The 17,821-nt window shown below is 39.0% G+C and overlaps 1 protein-coding gene across 3 annotated transcripts in view; it reads right to left on the bottom strand.

Annotated features, from left to right (window-relative positions):
* The window catches only part of SPATA6L (spermatogenesis associated 6 like), a 36,542-nt gene extending 18,857 nt beyond the window's left edge, over window positions 1-17,685 (bottom strand). The window contains exons 1-4 of one of the 3 annotated variants that reach the window (XM_026675755.2): window positions 17,339-17,685; window positions 13,144-13,281; window positions 11,021-11,069; window positions 7,502-7,543 (exon numbers count right to left, since the gene is read on the bottom strand). In XM_026675755.2, the coding sequence (XP_026531540.1) occupies window positions 7,502-7,543; window positions 11,021-11,069; window positions 13,144-13,281; window positions 17,339-17,377 (268 nt within the window). In that variant the 5' untranslated portion in view covers window positions 17,378-17,685. The remainder of the gene's footprint in view (window positions 1-7,501; window positions 7,544-11,020; window positions 11,070-13,143; window positions 13,282-17,338) is intronic. The other 2 variants (XM_087957761.1, XM_087957762.1) reach the window with 2 other exon arrangements.
* Between the last annotated feature and the right edge of the window lie 136 nt (window positions 17,686-17,821).

Here is a 17,821-nt window from a genome sequence, read left to right as displayed (position 1 = left end):
ATGAGGATTACCTGTACTTCCTGTAAGGGCAGAGGGATCATCATAGCATCATAGAGTTAGAAGGGACCTTGGAACGACCTGTGAGGCGGAAGTAAAAAAAAAACCTCAGGGTGGTGGCCACACCCACATGATCAATGATGAGAAAAGGGGGCGGGACTTCAAATTGTATATTCGTATTTGCCCTTCTGAGTTTTTAAACCCCACCCCTCACAGATTAACCTTTGCAAAGTTCAATTATCTTTCCCTAACCCTTTGCAACAATCTCTAAATAACAGTCCTTACGCTGAAAGGAAACCCAGCATAACTGGTTAGAAAAGGAGCTAGATTTTGTTTTGCCATTTGCACAAAATGAAACATTTAGGAAGCAGGGCAAATTCAGTTAGCTATCAATGAAACAGCATTCTTCTCTAGAGATTAAAGAGGATTTTTTCCCTTCAGAACACAAGCACATGCTTCAGCTGCAGTGAAGCAAGTTGCTAATTGCATTAATATAATTTAAACCTAGCCATAGGAAAAATGGATAAATATAGCACATGCGACTGTTTCTTATTGTAAAATATGTCATTTTTCTCAGTGACATGGGATTTAATTTTCCGTTCTCCCTGTCCTCCGGGATGCATCATTATTATATATAATTGTATTTGACCCTTCATTATCTCGAAGCATGTGGTACCACCAGAAAGTATTGTCTGTTCGCTTTCATGCATTTTGTCAGCAAGGGTTTATTTTTAGCTTTCAATAGCAAAGCAAAGACATTTCATTTGAGAATGGCAAGATTCACAGCAATGTCCAGTTTCCGGAGAGGGAGCCTTCATAATGAAAACATATATAAGTCTCCTTCAAAATAAGCCCAAGTGAATTCAGCTAACGGTATACAAGATTACATATCCAAATGGTTGAAATACACCAATGTAAAAACATAATCAAACCCCAAAGGTTTCAAGGATACACATGGTTTATTGTGATTATTCCTACACCTCATAATAGCGGAAAATTACATGTTTTCTTTGAGAAATAGCCACATGTGAGACAACCACGCTATGAGGGAAAGCAGGAAAATAGTCCTTCTACACTAGATACGTGGGTGCATCCGTCTGTGAACTCATCTTTTGTTTATCTTATCACAAGAGTCTCTTTGTGGTTTGTGTTGTTGTATCTCATTGGTCTAAATAAAAAAAGATGAAGAGGTTTTAAATGTGGGTCATTCAGCAATCGTCGCAATGGAAGTACCATCCGAACAGCGAAGGTCCTTTTCTTGTGGATTGGTCATTCTAGAATTTGTGAGGGGAAATAGCTGAAAGAAAACTCTGTCTCAAACTCCAAGAACATGCCTTGGAATGAATTGATTTGTTAGGCTACTGATTTGGCTACCATGGTATAATAATTAATGTTTATAACCTGCAAGCGGGGGGGAGAGGAACCCTGAAGTTATGCTTCCTTCCATAAAGAAAACTTGGCGTAATATTGCAAAACTAGAGTGTGATGCTATATTAAGCTCTTGGCTGATTAGCCCTTAGTACTGCATTCTATTTATGGATGATGGCTATAAAAATTCAATGTCAAACTGCCCTGTTAATTTGTAGGCAACTTTCAAAATCACATCTCAGCAAAGAACACATAATAAGGTCCTGTTCACCATTCACTTTTTAAATTCTCCATTTCTTGATCATTAATTTCATTAATTTTTGTGAGGGGCTAAAGTTATCAAGATCATGAATATTCAGATACAAATATTGCAATGTGAGAATATTGGCTGTTTTCCAGTACCTTATCAACACCATCAACATACTTCTAAGAGAAGTATGTTTGTGCACAATCTGTATGAAAACCACCATTGCAGTATATAACAACTACATGCGCCTATTTTCAACGCTAACTACAGAGCTTTCTGGATCAGAGCTTCCACACATGGTGATTCATGCTTGCCTCTTGACCTCTGCAATATACTCTACAAGAACTGCCCTAGTTAGACGGCCTGGAGTTTCAGCTGGCGCTGAATGTTGCTGACTTGTTACTCAGCAGTGTGTAAGAGAAATCTGAGTCTCCTCAGGAAACCTTACAAATTGGAAAGTAAAGTTGATACAAGCAGACAGTGAGGAATCTAAGCATTGTGATGATGTCCAAAACATGAACCCAAGAATTCCAAATCACATCTCAGCAAATGTCCGCACAGTGAATAATATCAGAGAGAGTGGAATATATCCAGAGGTGATATTCAGCAGGTTCTGACCAGTTCTGGAGAACCGGAAGCAAAAATTTTGAGTAGTTTGGAGAACCAGCAAATACCATCTCTGACTGGAGATTTTACAGTATCCTTCCCCTGCCATGTCCACCAAGCCACGCCCACAGAACCCGTAGTAAAAAACATTGAATCCCACCACTGAATATATCCCCATTGTTCACTAACATGATAGAAAACAGCGCAAATAACCCATTCCCTTTTAACTGGATTGTGGATCTACCTGCAGTGTGCTACTAGTCTTCTGTTCCTATAAATAGAATGCTATTAAGTATTTTTTTAATGTACAATAGGCCTACTCTAAAAGCAACAGACAGGGTAAACTTAAGATTTCCAAATTTAAACAGGAAATCATAAATGTATTTTTTGGGAGGATCAGTCACCTCACCAGGTTGTTGTTGTGGGAAAAATAAAGAGGAAGGATTATTATTTATGTTCTCTGCGTTGATCATATCTATATCTATATCTATATATCTATATATTTTTTCTGAGGTTTTCGCGGGTATTTGTATGTGGATCTTTGGTTATTCGGGTTTTCTCCTGCGTAAAATTGGAAGTATCTAGGCGATGTTTCGATGAAGTCTCATTCATCATCTTCAGGCTTGTGTCTTCGGCTTTGTGCTTCTCGGAGTAATGTGAGCTTGCAGCTGGATCCTTGCAAGGATACCACAGCAATAAGTCTCACAAGGTCATCACACAACCCATCACCCAAGCTGTTACTACACAGGAGGCTAATGGAAAAGAGATCAAAACACAAACGACCCAGGAGATCACAATGCAGGACCCAGGATACCACAACAAAAGAACTCGCAAGCCCATCACACAACCCATTACCCAAGCCGTTAAAACACAAGAGGCTAATGGAAAAAAGATCACTACAAAACAAACGATCCAGGAGATTACAGCACAAGATCCAGGATATCTCCACAACAAAACTCACAAGGCCATCACACAGCCCGTTATACCAACATCAACTCCATCAACCAATCAAGAGGCAGCAGCGCAGCCAACCAGCCCAGCACACCAGCCCCCACCACCAGTATTTATAGAGAGACGGCAGCTCCAATCACACACTGCTTGCACTGGCACAAAGCCGAAAGCACCAGCCTGAGGATGGCGAGTGGGACCTTGCCGAAACGTCGCCAAGATACTCTAAATCTTACACGGGAAAAGACCCGAACACACCTAGACCTACATACATACATACATATATACATATATGTATACATATACATATACATACATACATACACACATATATAAAAACAAATGTGTGTGTGTTCCAACATAACTCTGGAACACCTTGAGCAATTTCAACCAAACTTGGTACACAGATGACTAATCCTCTGGAAACAAATACTGTGCGGGTAAGACAGCCCTAACACCTCTTGGGGTGTATATATGCCTTAAAATGGCTTCTACTGTACAGCACAGTGGACTTGCCATGGGTAACGGTTTCACAGTATTCCACAAGGGGTCTCCCTCTTGTGGATGAACAGAAGCATTGCGATGCTGCACGAAAGACAGTACAACAGCGTCCTGACTACAGGATTTTCCTATCTAATACAGGATTGGGATAAATAAATATTTGGGCAAAGCTGGGTTATCAGCTAGTTATTTATAAAATAATAACAGCAGGATAAAAATCTAATAAGTAAACAAGTAAATAAATAAACAAGGATCAGCAACCCGAGCCTGTTAGGTTTCATTAAAAACTAAATCAAGAAGAGGAGCATTTTCAGACAGAAAAGTAATTACAGCTGCCATCCTCATTACTGGAGAAAATACTGAAACAGAAACAATACAAGACTTAATTTAAAAAAAGGTTTCTTGTTTTCTTAGAGTGGCACACTAAATGGAATCCTAATAAAGTCCAGCTAAGACTGAAACAAGTGCTTTAAACTGGACACTTGCTGAAAGTGGAGTCCATAACCTGGACTTGGAAAAGCAATGCAAGGGATATTAAGACCAAAGAACAGGAAAGGAATCTAGAAATTCTTCAGCATAATACATAGCCTGGCAGAGTTTTAAACAGAGATCATTGTGGAACACTCTCACAACTCAAAAAAATAAAGACGTTGGGTGAGAATGATCCACAAGTGATTTGCAGGCATTATTTTTAAAATTAAAATCTATCCCAAATCCCTATTCTCCTGTACTAAAGTTCAGCAGAACAGCTTGTGTTGCAAAACAATGTACCGGTAACAGAGATATGGCTAGGAATTCTACTCAGTACATTCTAATCAAGCATTCTTTTAAAGTGATCTTACACATAGTTTGAGAAAGAACTATTGCCTATACATGGAGAAGTTCTATTTGTTTTCATTTGGCCAAACAATGCAGGCCCAATAAGAACACAAACCTTGAAAATGTATTGCACAGAAACAGTTGCTAGGTGCCCTGAAGAGTTTCAAGAAGTCTTAATAAAATTACAATGATTAGATATATGAAAATTCCATAAGAGCATCATCTTGCACTGAGAAACTTCATACAGAACATTCCTCTTTAAGTCACCAAAGAGGATTTTATTGAGAAGGACACAGAACCCATGAAGTGTTACAGTACTTAACAATTTCTAACACTGTTGACAGGCAAAGGGACTACAGAAGTCCACAGATGAAGATGGTTAACAGGTGGTCAGACACTGTAGAAGTGGCCAGACTATGTATGAGCTATCAGTGGAGGCTTAGAGTCCAAGATGGGATCTTGTTCAGGGGCAATGAGACTATTCTTTTTCAGGCTTTGCAGTTGGACATAATTAAAAGAAAGTACATCTTCCACAAAAGTACTGATAGCACACAGTATCAATTTTAGCCTGGCATAAATGCCCAGATGAAAATGTAGAAAACAGCATTTGCAAATCACCGAGCTAATCTATTAGATTTTTATTCTAATTTGGGGGAGAAAGATTCACTATCAAATACCAGGTCCCAAAGTTAAGAGTTACTTCACTCATTGTGTAGTAGCTGATGTAACAGTCTTGAATAATAAGTCACAATTGATATTTGGACAATGTAATGCTTTCCAGACATAGCAGAAATCATAGTTTCAAACTACCCCACCTGCTTATTCTCAGAACAATGAAAAAGCGCATTCATCTGTCAAGATAATAACCAAAGAAAACCAAGAAAGTTGGACCTAATTTATACCAAGTCTTCTTTCATCCCTTTACATATTTTTGCAGGGCCTAGATCAGAGTCTGACTCAAGAACTGATGAGTTGATGAACATCTCAAGGTCATAATAAAGAATCTGGATTTTTAGTTGAGCAGAAAGTAAGATGTAAACATATTAAGTATCTTTCTGCCTTAAGAATAAATGGCCCAGTAGAGGTAGGTGTGTGTTTGTGTGTGTCCACATATATGTGATATAGTACGAAGAGTAGAAGAATTGATTTACGAACACATTAGATACAAATTCTGATGTGGAATCACAGGCAAAGCCCCAATTTATCTACTGTTGATTGTGGGATCAGATTGATGGAGATTGACACCCCAAAAGGATATTTTCCCTGCTTGACCCATAACATGTAGTGGTCCTGATTATTAAAACTGGAGATTTCAAAACCAGAAAAGATCAGCATGAATACTTTTAGGTATAAACAATTTCAACACTACCAGAAAAGATCAACCTTTACCATGCAGTAAAACTTTGGCTGGGTTACTTCTGCAAAGATTCATTTCATGAGGGCATATAAACAAATTTAAAAAATATAATAATGTTCGAATGTTTCCATTAGAAATAATATTTTTGTGAAAGTGGTTGAAGGAAGGATGTATTTGTATGAGTTGACTCAAATAGAAAAGTAGAGAAGCAGAATGTAGGACTAAAAAGACTTAGTCCTTGCTCAGAAGGCCTATTCTGCCACCCTGTGTTCACTTCCAAGAAAATTTTAACACAAGCAAGCTCCTAAATCAATTTGCCAAACAGACCCTATGAAATAAGAGACACAGATATACGCCCTACACACAGCAAGCTCACAAAAGTGGAATCAGAATATTTATTCCCTCACAAAATCAACTCACTATCCCTTCTGCCATGCATATTCTCCTGTTTTCTCAGGATTCTAGCCCTCGCTTCACAATCATGTCACTATTTCATTTAAACCAGGTCTGTCCAATCTTGGCAAATTTAAGACCTATGGACTTCATCTCCCAGAATTCTCCAACTAGCCATTTGCTGGAAAATTCTAAGAGTTGAAGTCCATGAGGCTTAAAGTTACCAAGACCGGATGCCCTTGCTTTAAAAGCTTTGCACCCCCATGATAAAATTGCCACAGTTACTCCAGAACCCACCTCAGGTTTCCAGGCTCCTTTTCTGTCTTTTAGTTTTAACAGATATCCAAAATGGATTTCAATGCCAATCACTGGTCTTCAGGCACTATCAATTTCCTTCGATGCTACGGGTAGCTTAAGGAAATAAATACTGTGGCTAAAGAATTGGCATTTGTCTTGTTTATGCATCAACTGTCACAAAAAAAGCTTTAACAAAGAAAGAATGAACTTCACAGATTTTTGAAGAAATAATATTTTTCATATACAGATAGTCCTCAACTTACCTTTACTTATGTTCATTTAGTGACCATTCAAAATTACAACAGCACTGAAAAAAGTGACTTATGACCATTTTCCCACTTATGACTACTGCAGCATGCGTGTGGTCACATGACCAAAATTCAAATGCTTGGCAACTGACTTGTATTTATGACAGTTGCAGTGTTGTAGGGTCATGTGATCATTTTTTGGTGACTTTCTGACAAGCGAAGGCAATGGTGAAACCAAATACATTTAACAACAGTGTTATTAACTTAACAATTGCAATTATTCATTTAATAAATGTGGCATGAAAGGTCATAAAATGGGGGGAAACTCACCTAACCGTTTTGCTTAGCAACATAAAGTTTGGGCTTAATTGTGATCATAAGTTTAGGACTACTTGTATAAATTTCACACTGGGAAACTTCAGCTATATAATTTTGGTTCAAGATCATCTCATTTATAATTAATAAATATGTAGCAGTAATAAATATGGCAACATCAGAGATCAAAAAGCTCACTTCATTGTTTCCTTAAATAGTAACTCTTCCATTACAGCACGGGTGTCAAACTTGTGGTGTCACATTGCCGTCACACGACGTATTGTGATGGTTTTTTCCCCCTTCGTGGGCGTGGTCTGTGCACGACGCATCCCGCCCACAGGCCACCAGTTTGACACCCCTGCATTACAGGATAGATGAGATTGAAAAAATATTTCTCAAATTTACCTGAAGGTATCAGTTCAGATAATCGAAACTTTGCCACGTTTTCTGAAAATGAGAAATCAAACATATTATTCATGAGAGCTAAGCAAATGTAATACTTATGTGCAAAAGTGCTGAAGTCTCAAAACAGTATGAGGCACATGTTCTTAGATCTTCATATGGTATTACTCATATTTTAGTCTTCAAGGGACTCCGTTTCATTTTAGTTTACTTTAATGAAAGATAGATATTGAAAAAAATATTTATTGATTTATTTATATCCCGCCTTTATTATTGTCACAATAAACTCAAGGTGGCTAACATATCCAACACATCTTTCTCCTCTTATTTTCCTCACAACAACAATCCTGTGTGGTGGATTGGGCTGAAAGAGAATGACTGGTCCAAGATCACCTGGTTGACTTTCATACCTAAAATATCCAAATATTACTTCCATCTATTAATATTCTAATCTATTGTGGGAGGAGAATAAAAGGTCTTTCTTGAAATATTCCCAAACCATGATCTTCAAACATATTCGTGAACATTACAAAGAAGGAAATACAAAAAAAAACAGCACACAGCATCTCTTTTTTCTTCACATTCAATTTTTTAAAAATTATACTTTCAGTTTTGATTCCACAATTCAAACAGGGTCCTGAAACCTCGGTTTGATCTTTGTTTGATCTCATTATTAATAGTTTGAGCAAATCTATCACCCAAGCTCAAACAGCATCAGGATAAGCAGTTCCTGATTTAATTTAAAACTAAAAAAAGGTTCTTGCTTTTGATCCCATGCACTGCCACGCAAGAATAGAAAGAAGAGGAAGCATTTTTGTGTGACTCAAATTTTGGCACACAATAGGAAAATGATTGTTTATGAGGTCTGAACCAGATCATCTGTTACATCTCTGGCGATATCTTGTGATAATGCCTACAGCACCTTCAATCTGGTCTAGTTTATTTATTTTTTATTTATTTATTTATTTGATTTGTCAATTGTTTCCAAGATAATAAGTATAAGTGTATACATAGTTGTGAATACATGAAATGGGTATATATAAGAAAAATAAAAGAATAGAGAAACAATAGGACAGGGACGGTAGGCACGTTGGTGCGCTTATGCACGCCCCTACAGACCTCTTAGGAAAGGGGTGAGGTCAATGGTAGACAGTCTAAGGTTAAAGTTTTGGGGTTTGGGGAAGAGACTACAGAGTCGGGTAGAGTATTCCAGACATTGACCACTCTATTGCTGAAGTCGTATTTCCTGCAATCAAGTTTGGTGCGGTTTACTTTGAGTTTGTATCTATTGTGTGCTCTTGTGTTGTTATGGTTGAAGCTGAAGTATTCATTGACAGGTAGGACATTGCAATGTATGATTTTATATACCATGCTTAAGTCAGACCGAAGACGGCGTAATTCAAGGTTTTCTAGTTCTAGAATTTCAAGTCTGGTGGCATAAGGTATTCTACAACGAGTAGAAGAGTGGAGAACTCTTCTTGTGAAATATTTCTGGACTTTCTCAATTGTGCTAATATCAGATACGTAATGAGGGTTCCAGACTGATGAACTGTATTCGAGTATTGGTCTAGCAAATGTTTTGTATGATCTGGTTAGTAGTGTGATATTACCAGAGAAAAAGCTACGTAGGATTAGGTTAACAACTCTTAATGCCTTTTTGGCTATGTAGTTGCAGTGGGCTCTAGCACTCAGATCATTAGAGGTGAGTATTCCAAGGTCCTTTACAGAGCTTGGGTCATCAACAAGGTCTTGACTATTCAGCTTGTATTTTATTTTCTGATTTTTTTGCCAATATGTAAGACAGAGCATTTATTTGTTGAGATTTGAAGTTGCCATTTGTTTGACCATTCGGATACATAGTCAAGATCTTTTTGTAGGGTAGCAGTATTGTCTGTGGTATTGAACAGCTTTACATCATCAGCGAAGAGAACGCAATTGCTCTTAATATGATCACAGAGGTCGTTTATGTAGAGTATGAAGAGAGTTGGTCCTAGAACACTGCCCTGAGGGACACCACTATTGACAGGTACTGGATTTGATAGGACGCTCCCGATTTTGACCATTTGTTGTCTGTTTGACAGGAATGCTTCTATCCAGTTATTCAGTTGTCCAGATATACCATAGGATTTTATTTTTAGGAGTAGTTTGTCGTGTACCACTGAATCAAAGGCTTTACAGAAGTCTATGTAGATTGCGTCTATTGCTTTGCCCTGGTCGAGTTGTGTCGTCCATATGTTTTTGCAGTGTAAGAGTTGCAGATTACAGGATAGTTTTTTTCTGAAACCAAATTGTTTATTGGAGAGTAGGTTGTTTGTCTCTAAGTGGAGGATGATGGATTGGTTAATAATTGATTCCATGACTTTGCAGGTGACGCAGCATAAGGAGATTGGCCTGTAATTTTTGACTAGGCTTGGGTCTCCTTTTTGAAGATGGGGATGACTGTGGCTTGTGACCATAGGTTAGGCAAGGAGCTGGTCCTGAAAGATTTTTCAAAGATTATGCTTAGAGGTTTGGCTATGGCAGTGGATAGCTTTCTTAAGAAGTAGGCACATATTCCATCCGGTCCAATAGATAGAGATGGTTTTAGATTGCGTAGTGATTTTTCAACATTGTCTTCTGTGAAATCGATATGTATTAGGTCATTGTTGTTATCTGTGGTACGGCTAGGAAATACTGGGCATGATCCATTGCTGTTTACAAATACTGAGCCAAGAATGTGTTAAAGATGTTGGCTTTAATGGTGTCGTCGCAGCAGTCTTTACCATCAGGTCCTATCAAGGGAGGGATGGACCTTGAGTCTTTTAGTTTGTTGTTTACAAAATTGTAAAAAGCACGGGTGGAATTGGTGCTTAGAAGGTTTTCTTCTTGTTTAATGTGATAATTGGTGCATTCGGTCTTTATCTGGTGGCATAAATTTTTGTATCTGTTTTTGAAATTGGCAACGTGACCAGATTTGTTTTTCCACATGTTGAGTTGAAAGCAGAATGGACTCCCAAGGGGTCGGGAAGGTGACTATTGATGATACAAGTGTTGCTTCACAATACACCTTATGCCCTTTTTGTGCATGTGTTGTGGCACTGTAACAGCTATCAGGCCAACTACGGCACAATTACTGAAAAACAGAACTGAATCCATAACCAGAAGGCCCCTGCAGGGCAGAATTTCAAAACTATCATTTTATGTTTTTACAATGTTAAATAACACTGACAGTAAATACTATTTACTCATTTATTCAGCTTGTACAACTACTGTAATTGCCTAAGTACATTTAAGGACTAATGAATTAGAATGTTGGAATCTCTTTATCTCACATTTTTACTAAATGTGTAGTAATTAGTCCGATGGTTGCTGTAATCCAATAATTAATTTTGTGTCTCCTACATCTCTTTTTATATCTCAATATTTTATTTTTATGTCTTCGTGTATTTAACTTCTTTAAAAGAAACTTGTATAATACTGATCACTGACCACTGAAAGCAAATTTTACTTGGAAGAGCAAGGGATATATTTTGGGAGACTTACTTTCCAGCAGTTCTACAACAGTAATAGGATCTGTAGCATTTTCAAATACCTACAAAAATAGAAACAAAAAAGGACGATAATAAAACTGTTAGAAATAGCCATTTTTCAATAAAGTCTCATCTGATTAATATTCATCCTTTCAAAATTTAATTTATTCAATTGACTGAAGTTAATGAACACATAAATATCAAAATGTCAACATAGATGTTTTTGTTCTGCTGAAGGAAATTTAAAAGACCCTTCACTGTTGTTCATCAGATAAAATAACCGCTGCTAAATAAAACAGTCTGAATTGTTAAATTGGATTCTGGCTTGCTGACACTGTGGTAAAAGTTTGCCGTCATTAACCATTAAAATAAACCAAGGTTAATTCACATTAATAAAACACACCAGCAATCCTTAAAAGAGCACCCACATAATAACCATATTATATGACAACCTTCGCATGATGGGTAGAAAGCAATTGGCCAAAGTTAAGCCATGCTAAAAAAAAGAGAAACTCACTTTAAAAAAGCTACTGGCTTAGAGGGCATAGGTTTGCCTTTTGTTCCCATCCTCTCTCTCTCTCAAAAACTGACGGAGATGAAAGGGGTGCTGTGGGAAGCAGCTGCCATACCACTGCAGGAAGTAGCCTGATGCAAAAAGCAGCATCAGAGAACCCCCAAAGCAACCTCTGAGGCCTAGAAGCATTATGGAAAATTAGGATGGCAACTGCTATTCAGTAAATGTCTCACCTGATATTTATATTCACTGGGCAGAATCTTGAAGAACACTTGTTTGAAATGATTGGCATAAACATTTAAAACCTTGGATTCCAACAAAGGGCTCGAAGACATCTTTGGACGGGGTAGGAGCAGGGCTGGGATTCTCCCGGTTTGGACCGGTTCGGGCGAACCCCTTGTTCCAATGATCAGCTGGCTCCACTGCGACGAGCGTGTGGGCCCGCCCACTTGCCCCTGCTCTTTCCTGTGCTTTATTTCCTTTGTTTAGAGCACAGCTGATTCGCGCGGGAGAACTGTTTGCCGCGTCTTAGCTGTTTTCTTCATAGAGGCAGTTGAAGGTAAGTATTAGAGGCTTTTTTAAACGTGGAGTGTGAACCAGTTGTTACACCGGTTGAATTGCACCACTGGGTAGGAGTCAAAAAATGCAGAATAGCAGCCATGATCCACGATCAAAGTCCCAGCTCTTTTTTACTTACATTACACACGCGCCATACATAAAACTGGGGTGAGCCGTTGATCCCACCATGACTATTCCCTTTCTCGGCAATTAATTTTTACAAAGTGCAGAGAAAGAGTAAGATACAAAAGGCATCAAAGGCAGAGGATAAAAGTAAAGCCAAGGAAATCCTATCTAATCCTTTTTATACGTATATACCCTTCCTGGTGCCTTTCCATTCTTTTTAATCTTTGCAAGCCAGCCTTGTATTGTAAGAAGAAGAAAAAACTAGCTGTGTACTAGATGTGCAACATGGATTTCAAAATATTGACACCTCCCACAGGATTGTAACAGGTGAATGTAAACTGCAGACAACAGTTTTCCATCAAGCATTAAGAAAAACCGCCTTATGCGAGCATTAATATTTCATCATTCTGCCCAGTGGTGGGATTCAAATATTTTACTACCGGTTCTGTGGGCATGGCTTGGTGGGCGTGGCAGGGGAAGGATACTGTAAAATCTCCAGTCAGAAGTGGTATATGCCGGTTCTCCAAACTACTCAAAATTTCCGCTTCCGGTTCTCCAGAACTGGTCAGAACCTCCTGAATATCACCTCTGATTCTGCCTTAGAATGAAGTAGACACTCTTTATGACGGGGGTCTCCAACCTTGGCAACTTTAAGACCTGTGGACTTCAACTTGCAGTCCACAAGTCTTAAAGTTGCCAAGGTTGGAGACCCCTGTTTTAAGACATAGCTGGGCATCTGCCAAGAGTATTGTCATTACAGATTTGCATTACAGATGCTGTCTTGACAAGAGATTGGATGGGACAGATGATCTCTTAGGGATTTCCAACGAGGCTATCTTGCTTGTGATCTTCCATACCTATGGATCCAATCAAAGCTTACACGTACATAAGAAACCAGGCCATGACATTGGGTATATTTCTGTTTGTTTTTAACATACCTTCTCAAACCACATTTTCTCATGGAACAACAGAGGGAACACTGGAGGAATGCAGTCGGTCTCCTTGCACTGGCCCAGAACACAAACAGTGAGATAAACATCGTTCTTCTCTGTCAAATACACACCAGGGCAAGACACCTTTGATGAAAATGAGATGAGATCACAACCATCATAAGGTGGTCAGAGTGCTCAATGTAAAATATAGGTAGTCCTTGACTTACAACAGTTCGTTTACTGACCATTGAAAAAAATGACTTATTGTTGTGGCTAGCTGGCAGCAGGTGCGGATGGCTGAGGAGAACAAGGACTCAAATGAGGGCCCAAGACCATTAGGGAGTAGACTGCTGCCTTCAGAGATTGTGGGGGCTGGCAGCAGTGATGAGGAGGTTCCCGAAGAGCCTGTGCCAAGAGCGCGTGCACACAGGATTGCTTGGAGGAAAGAACAGTTACAACAGCTTGGGCGACTCAGGAGTAAGGCTGCAAGGTAATGGCCCCTCCTTCAAGAAGATAAAAGCCAGCTGTAAAAGAAACATACTTTGCAGAAGGCAAAGACGTTTTGAAACTCCAGCCTCATGGACATTCCAGTATCTTGAGTTTGTATTTGAAGATTCTTGTATTGCAAATTATTTCTTGTCTGTTATCTTTTGGCAAGTCTCTTAGTTTGGCAAGGCTTGTGCTTATCACAGCTAATTATTTTGCAGAAGCATTACAAGGTTTCTGTTCCCTTTGGATTGTGTTTGATTTGTTGGAAAAGGGCGTGGGTCAGAACACTTATGATTGTTTTTCACACTTACAACCCTTGCAGCAAACCCTCCTTAAAAAAAACCCCTCAAAGTCCAGGTACCCCTTGAAAAAGCACCTTTGGGATTCCCCTGATCACATGATCAAAATTCAGATGCTTGGCAACCGGTTCTTTATTTATGACGGTTGCAGTGTCCCAAGGTCATGTGATTCCCCTTTTGTGACTTTCTGACAAGCAAAGTCAACGGGGAAGCCTGATTCGCTTAACAGCTACGTTACAAACTTATCATCAGCAGTGATTCACTTAACTGAGGCAAGAAAGGCCGTAAAACGGGGACAAGATTCACTTAACAAATGTCTCACTTAGCAACTGGAAATTTTGGGCTCAACTGTGGTTGTAAATTGAGGACTACCTGTAAATGGGACTTTTGCCACGTCTAGCATTATCTAATTGCTACATCTTCTACCATTTACAAAAGTATGAATAGCTCTAATGAGATACAATAACGCAGACATCGGATGGCTTCAATATTTCCTTGGAAATGTTTGCCAGGGTAGAAAAAGAAGACCTGTCAAATAAAATAGGTGGGGAACCATCCCCTACTTTGCAGGACTTGCTGTGACCTGACACAGGAACTGTTACACGGCTGACAGAGGAAGTGTTACATGGTTGTGTGATACTACATGGATGCAAAGTCATGAGGATGACACATGTTCTACCTGCTAGAGGTCATAGCATTCCATCTGCAAGTGAATCTTGTGCTTCTGTTTAAAATGCTTTTAGCAACTAGGCATAATAAGGGTAGAATAAACGTAGGGTTAGGGTTCTAAATGTTTTATCCTAAAAATAAATCTGAGGATTAGTATTAAGGTGAGATTTTGGACATAACAGTGCTTTAAAATTGACATTAAAGTTAGGGCGGAATTCTGGGGCAATGCTTTGGGAAAATATTCTGAAAGACTAAAGCTAAAGTTAAGATTAGACCTAGGTTTCCTTGAAATCTACGATAAAAATGAATGTGAGAATAGAACATGAATGATTATGCATAGTGCTACCCTTTGGTTGATATTATGAGGAAGATAAAAGTAGCAAGAAGCAATACTTGAAGTACGTATTATTTATATACCTACGGATCAGGATATGCCAAGGTTTAGGGTTCCTTGAACTAGGAGAAAGTAGTGTTGGTTAGGTTAGGGCTGGGCTTCTATTCACCCAAATGTGAACCACAGTAATCATTCTTAGCTGCATATTATACAGAAGATTCCCTTTAAGCATAAAAAAAATACTGTATAATGGTCTCCAATTTTATTTATTTATTATTAAACAAACTTACAGGGCTGTGTGACTCTGAGCAGCTTTACAATACTAAAAAACAGTTAAAACATATTTAAAAGCCTATCATAGTTTAATGGATTTTAAGTTTAAGAAAATTAAATGCATACAAAAGTTTTGCCTATCCACTGCCCTATTATTCAGTTCTCACCTTAACAAAAATCTGAAACACAATCCATAAAATTGCACTGCATCCTGGTTTGGGTTAAGATTCCTTAAAAATGAATTAAACTTTAGTATGAGGGCTGGGATTGGAATGCATTCTTATGGGAAGTAGTGATTATTAATATTGATTGTTGATTAATACTATTAGTATTAATATTAATTAATATTAGTAAATGAAATTCAATGTAGAAGTAGATTCTACACTTAGGCAAGAAAAACTAACTGTACTGGTACAGACGAGGTCAAACTTGGCTCAATGCCAGTAACTTTGAGAGAGATCTTGGAGTCCAAGTGGACAATCACTTAAATATGAGTCAACAATGTGTATGGCAGCAGCCAAAAAAAGCAAATGCAATCTTAGGCTGTATTAATAGAGGGATAGAATCAAGATCATATTAAGTATTAGTACCGCTTTACAAAATCTTAGTGTGGCCACATTTGGAATACTGCATCCAGTTTTGGTTACCACAATATAAAAAAGATGTTGAGATCTGGAAAGAGTGCAGAGAAGAGCAACAAAGATGATTAGGTAGTTGGAAGCTAAAACATATTAAGAATGATTGCAGGAATTGAGTATGTCTAGTCTAGTGCAAAGAAGGACTAGATGAGATATGATAGCAGTGTTCCAGTATTTGAAGGGCTGCCACAAAGATAAGGGAGACAAACTATTTACAAAAGCACCTGAAGGCAAGACAAAGAATGGATGGAAACTAATCAAGGAAAGAAGCAACCTAAATTTTCTATCTGTGAGAACAATCAACCAGTGGAATGGCTTGCCTTCAGAAGTTGTGGGTGCCCCATCACCGGAAGATTTCAAGAAGAAATTGAACAGCCTTTTGTCTGAAATGATATAGACCAGGGGGTCTCCAACCTTGGCAACTTTTAAGACTTGTGGATTTCAACTCCCGGACTTCTCAGCCAGCTTTGAGTTCCTTTCCAACTCTGTTAGACTAATATATGTTCTATTATATTGGGAATTGCCTGCTAGAATAACTATTAATGGGAATATCTGAATTGGCTCTAGGATGAAGTTACAATAGGATTGGTTGAGGCCTAGCTCAAAATTTGCATTGAGCTTTAGAATGACTTAAAATATGATTAACATGATGTTAATCTCCCTAAGAATTATTATTTCCCTTCACTTTGGAATGAATATATTTTTATGTATAGGTTGAGGTTAGAGTCTAGATGAAGTTAGGGTTAAAGATTGCAGAAAATAGTAATAGTAAGCCTCAGGAATAGTGTTATAGAGAGTTTTAATGCATAGAGTTCCTTTAAACTTATATTATAATTAACTTGAGTGCTGCAACAATCCTTTGGAAAAATAATCTGATGACCAAAGGTTGAAGTTAAAAGTTAGAAATAAGTTTTCTTGCATGATAGTTAGCATCAGGAGGCAATTTTATAAATAGCTATGGTCTTCAGTTAATTTATCAAGTAACATTTATAAACGGGCAATGTTTGACAGAGTATTGTTCTTTAATAGATTGAGTTTAGGATTAAAATTTTAACACTATTAACCTAGGTCAGGAGCAGCTCACTTTAGCAGTGCATATAACATAGAAAGCAAAAACTGACTTTTGCTTTCTTTCAATGCATTTTTGGATTAGAGAAAAATATTTGAATCAATAATAATAATGATTGCAAAAATGCCTTGGGTGGGGTGCAAAGGGACAGCAGAGCTGGATCATAATTTCTCAAAATTATTCTCTTCAGGTTTGAGCTGCGACTGTTCACCTTTGCAACTTCACTACCGTTTTGCAGAATAGCATGACCACTAAAGACACGAGCCTTCTGTCCACTTTCCCCCCGCCCCCCACGCACATCTTCCATGAACCACTGAAAGTAGAAAAGGCACATTTCCCACTTTGGGATTGGTGGCGGGGGCGCTGCAAACATTTCCCGCTCCAGCAACCTTTGCAAGATTCCCCCTTGCTGGCTCCGAGCCCCTCTCACCGCATGGATCTGCAGCTCCACCACTACTTTCAGCGGCATCCCCAACCAGCTCTCTCCTTCCGCCCGAGGTCTCGGCGCGAAAAAGGTGGGGGAGGGGGGGCTCGGCCACGACACCTGTCTCGTAGCAGGGAAAAGCGTCGCGTCACCCTGGAGACGCCAACGTTCCAGTTGTCCAGCCGAGGAGGAGGAGGAGGGGGGGGGGCCTCGGGGAGGCTTCAGGCGGGAGCGGCCGGGTCGCCTCGCAACTTCAGGCGTGGAAGGTGGGGGGGAGAAACGGGACGATCCCCGGTCGCGTTGGGGATGCGACTTCGGTTGGGCAAGATTCGCGCTTCGCGGCTGCTCTTTTGGCGCGCTGAAAGTTTCTCCTCGCTGAGCCTTCCTTCGGGAAAGGGGATCGCCAGCCCCGATCGAGCTCCTTTGCACGGAGTAGTGGTGCAGGCTTCCAATGTGGACAGTTCAGGGATTTCAACTCAATCTGTTGTT

The sequence above is a fragment of the Notechis scutatus genome, chromosome 2, assembly GCF_049901735.1.
Source record: "Notechis scutatus isolate UNSWTSFEM ecotype Mainland chromosome 2, rNotScu1.2, whole genome shotgun sequence".
NCBI lineage: Eukaryota > Metazoa > Chordata > Lepidosauria > Squamata > Elapidae > Notechis > Notechis scutatus.
This window is presented reverse-complemented; position numbering and strand designations above follow the sequence as displayed.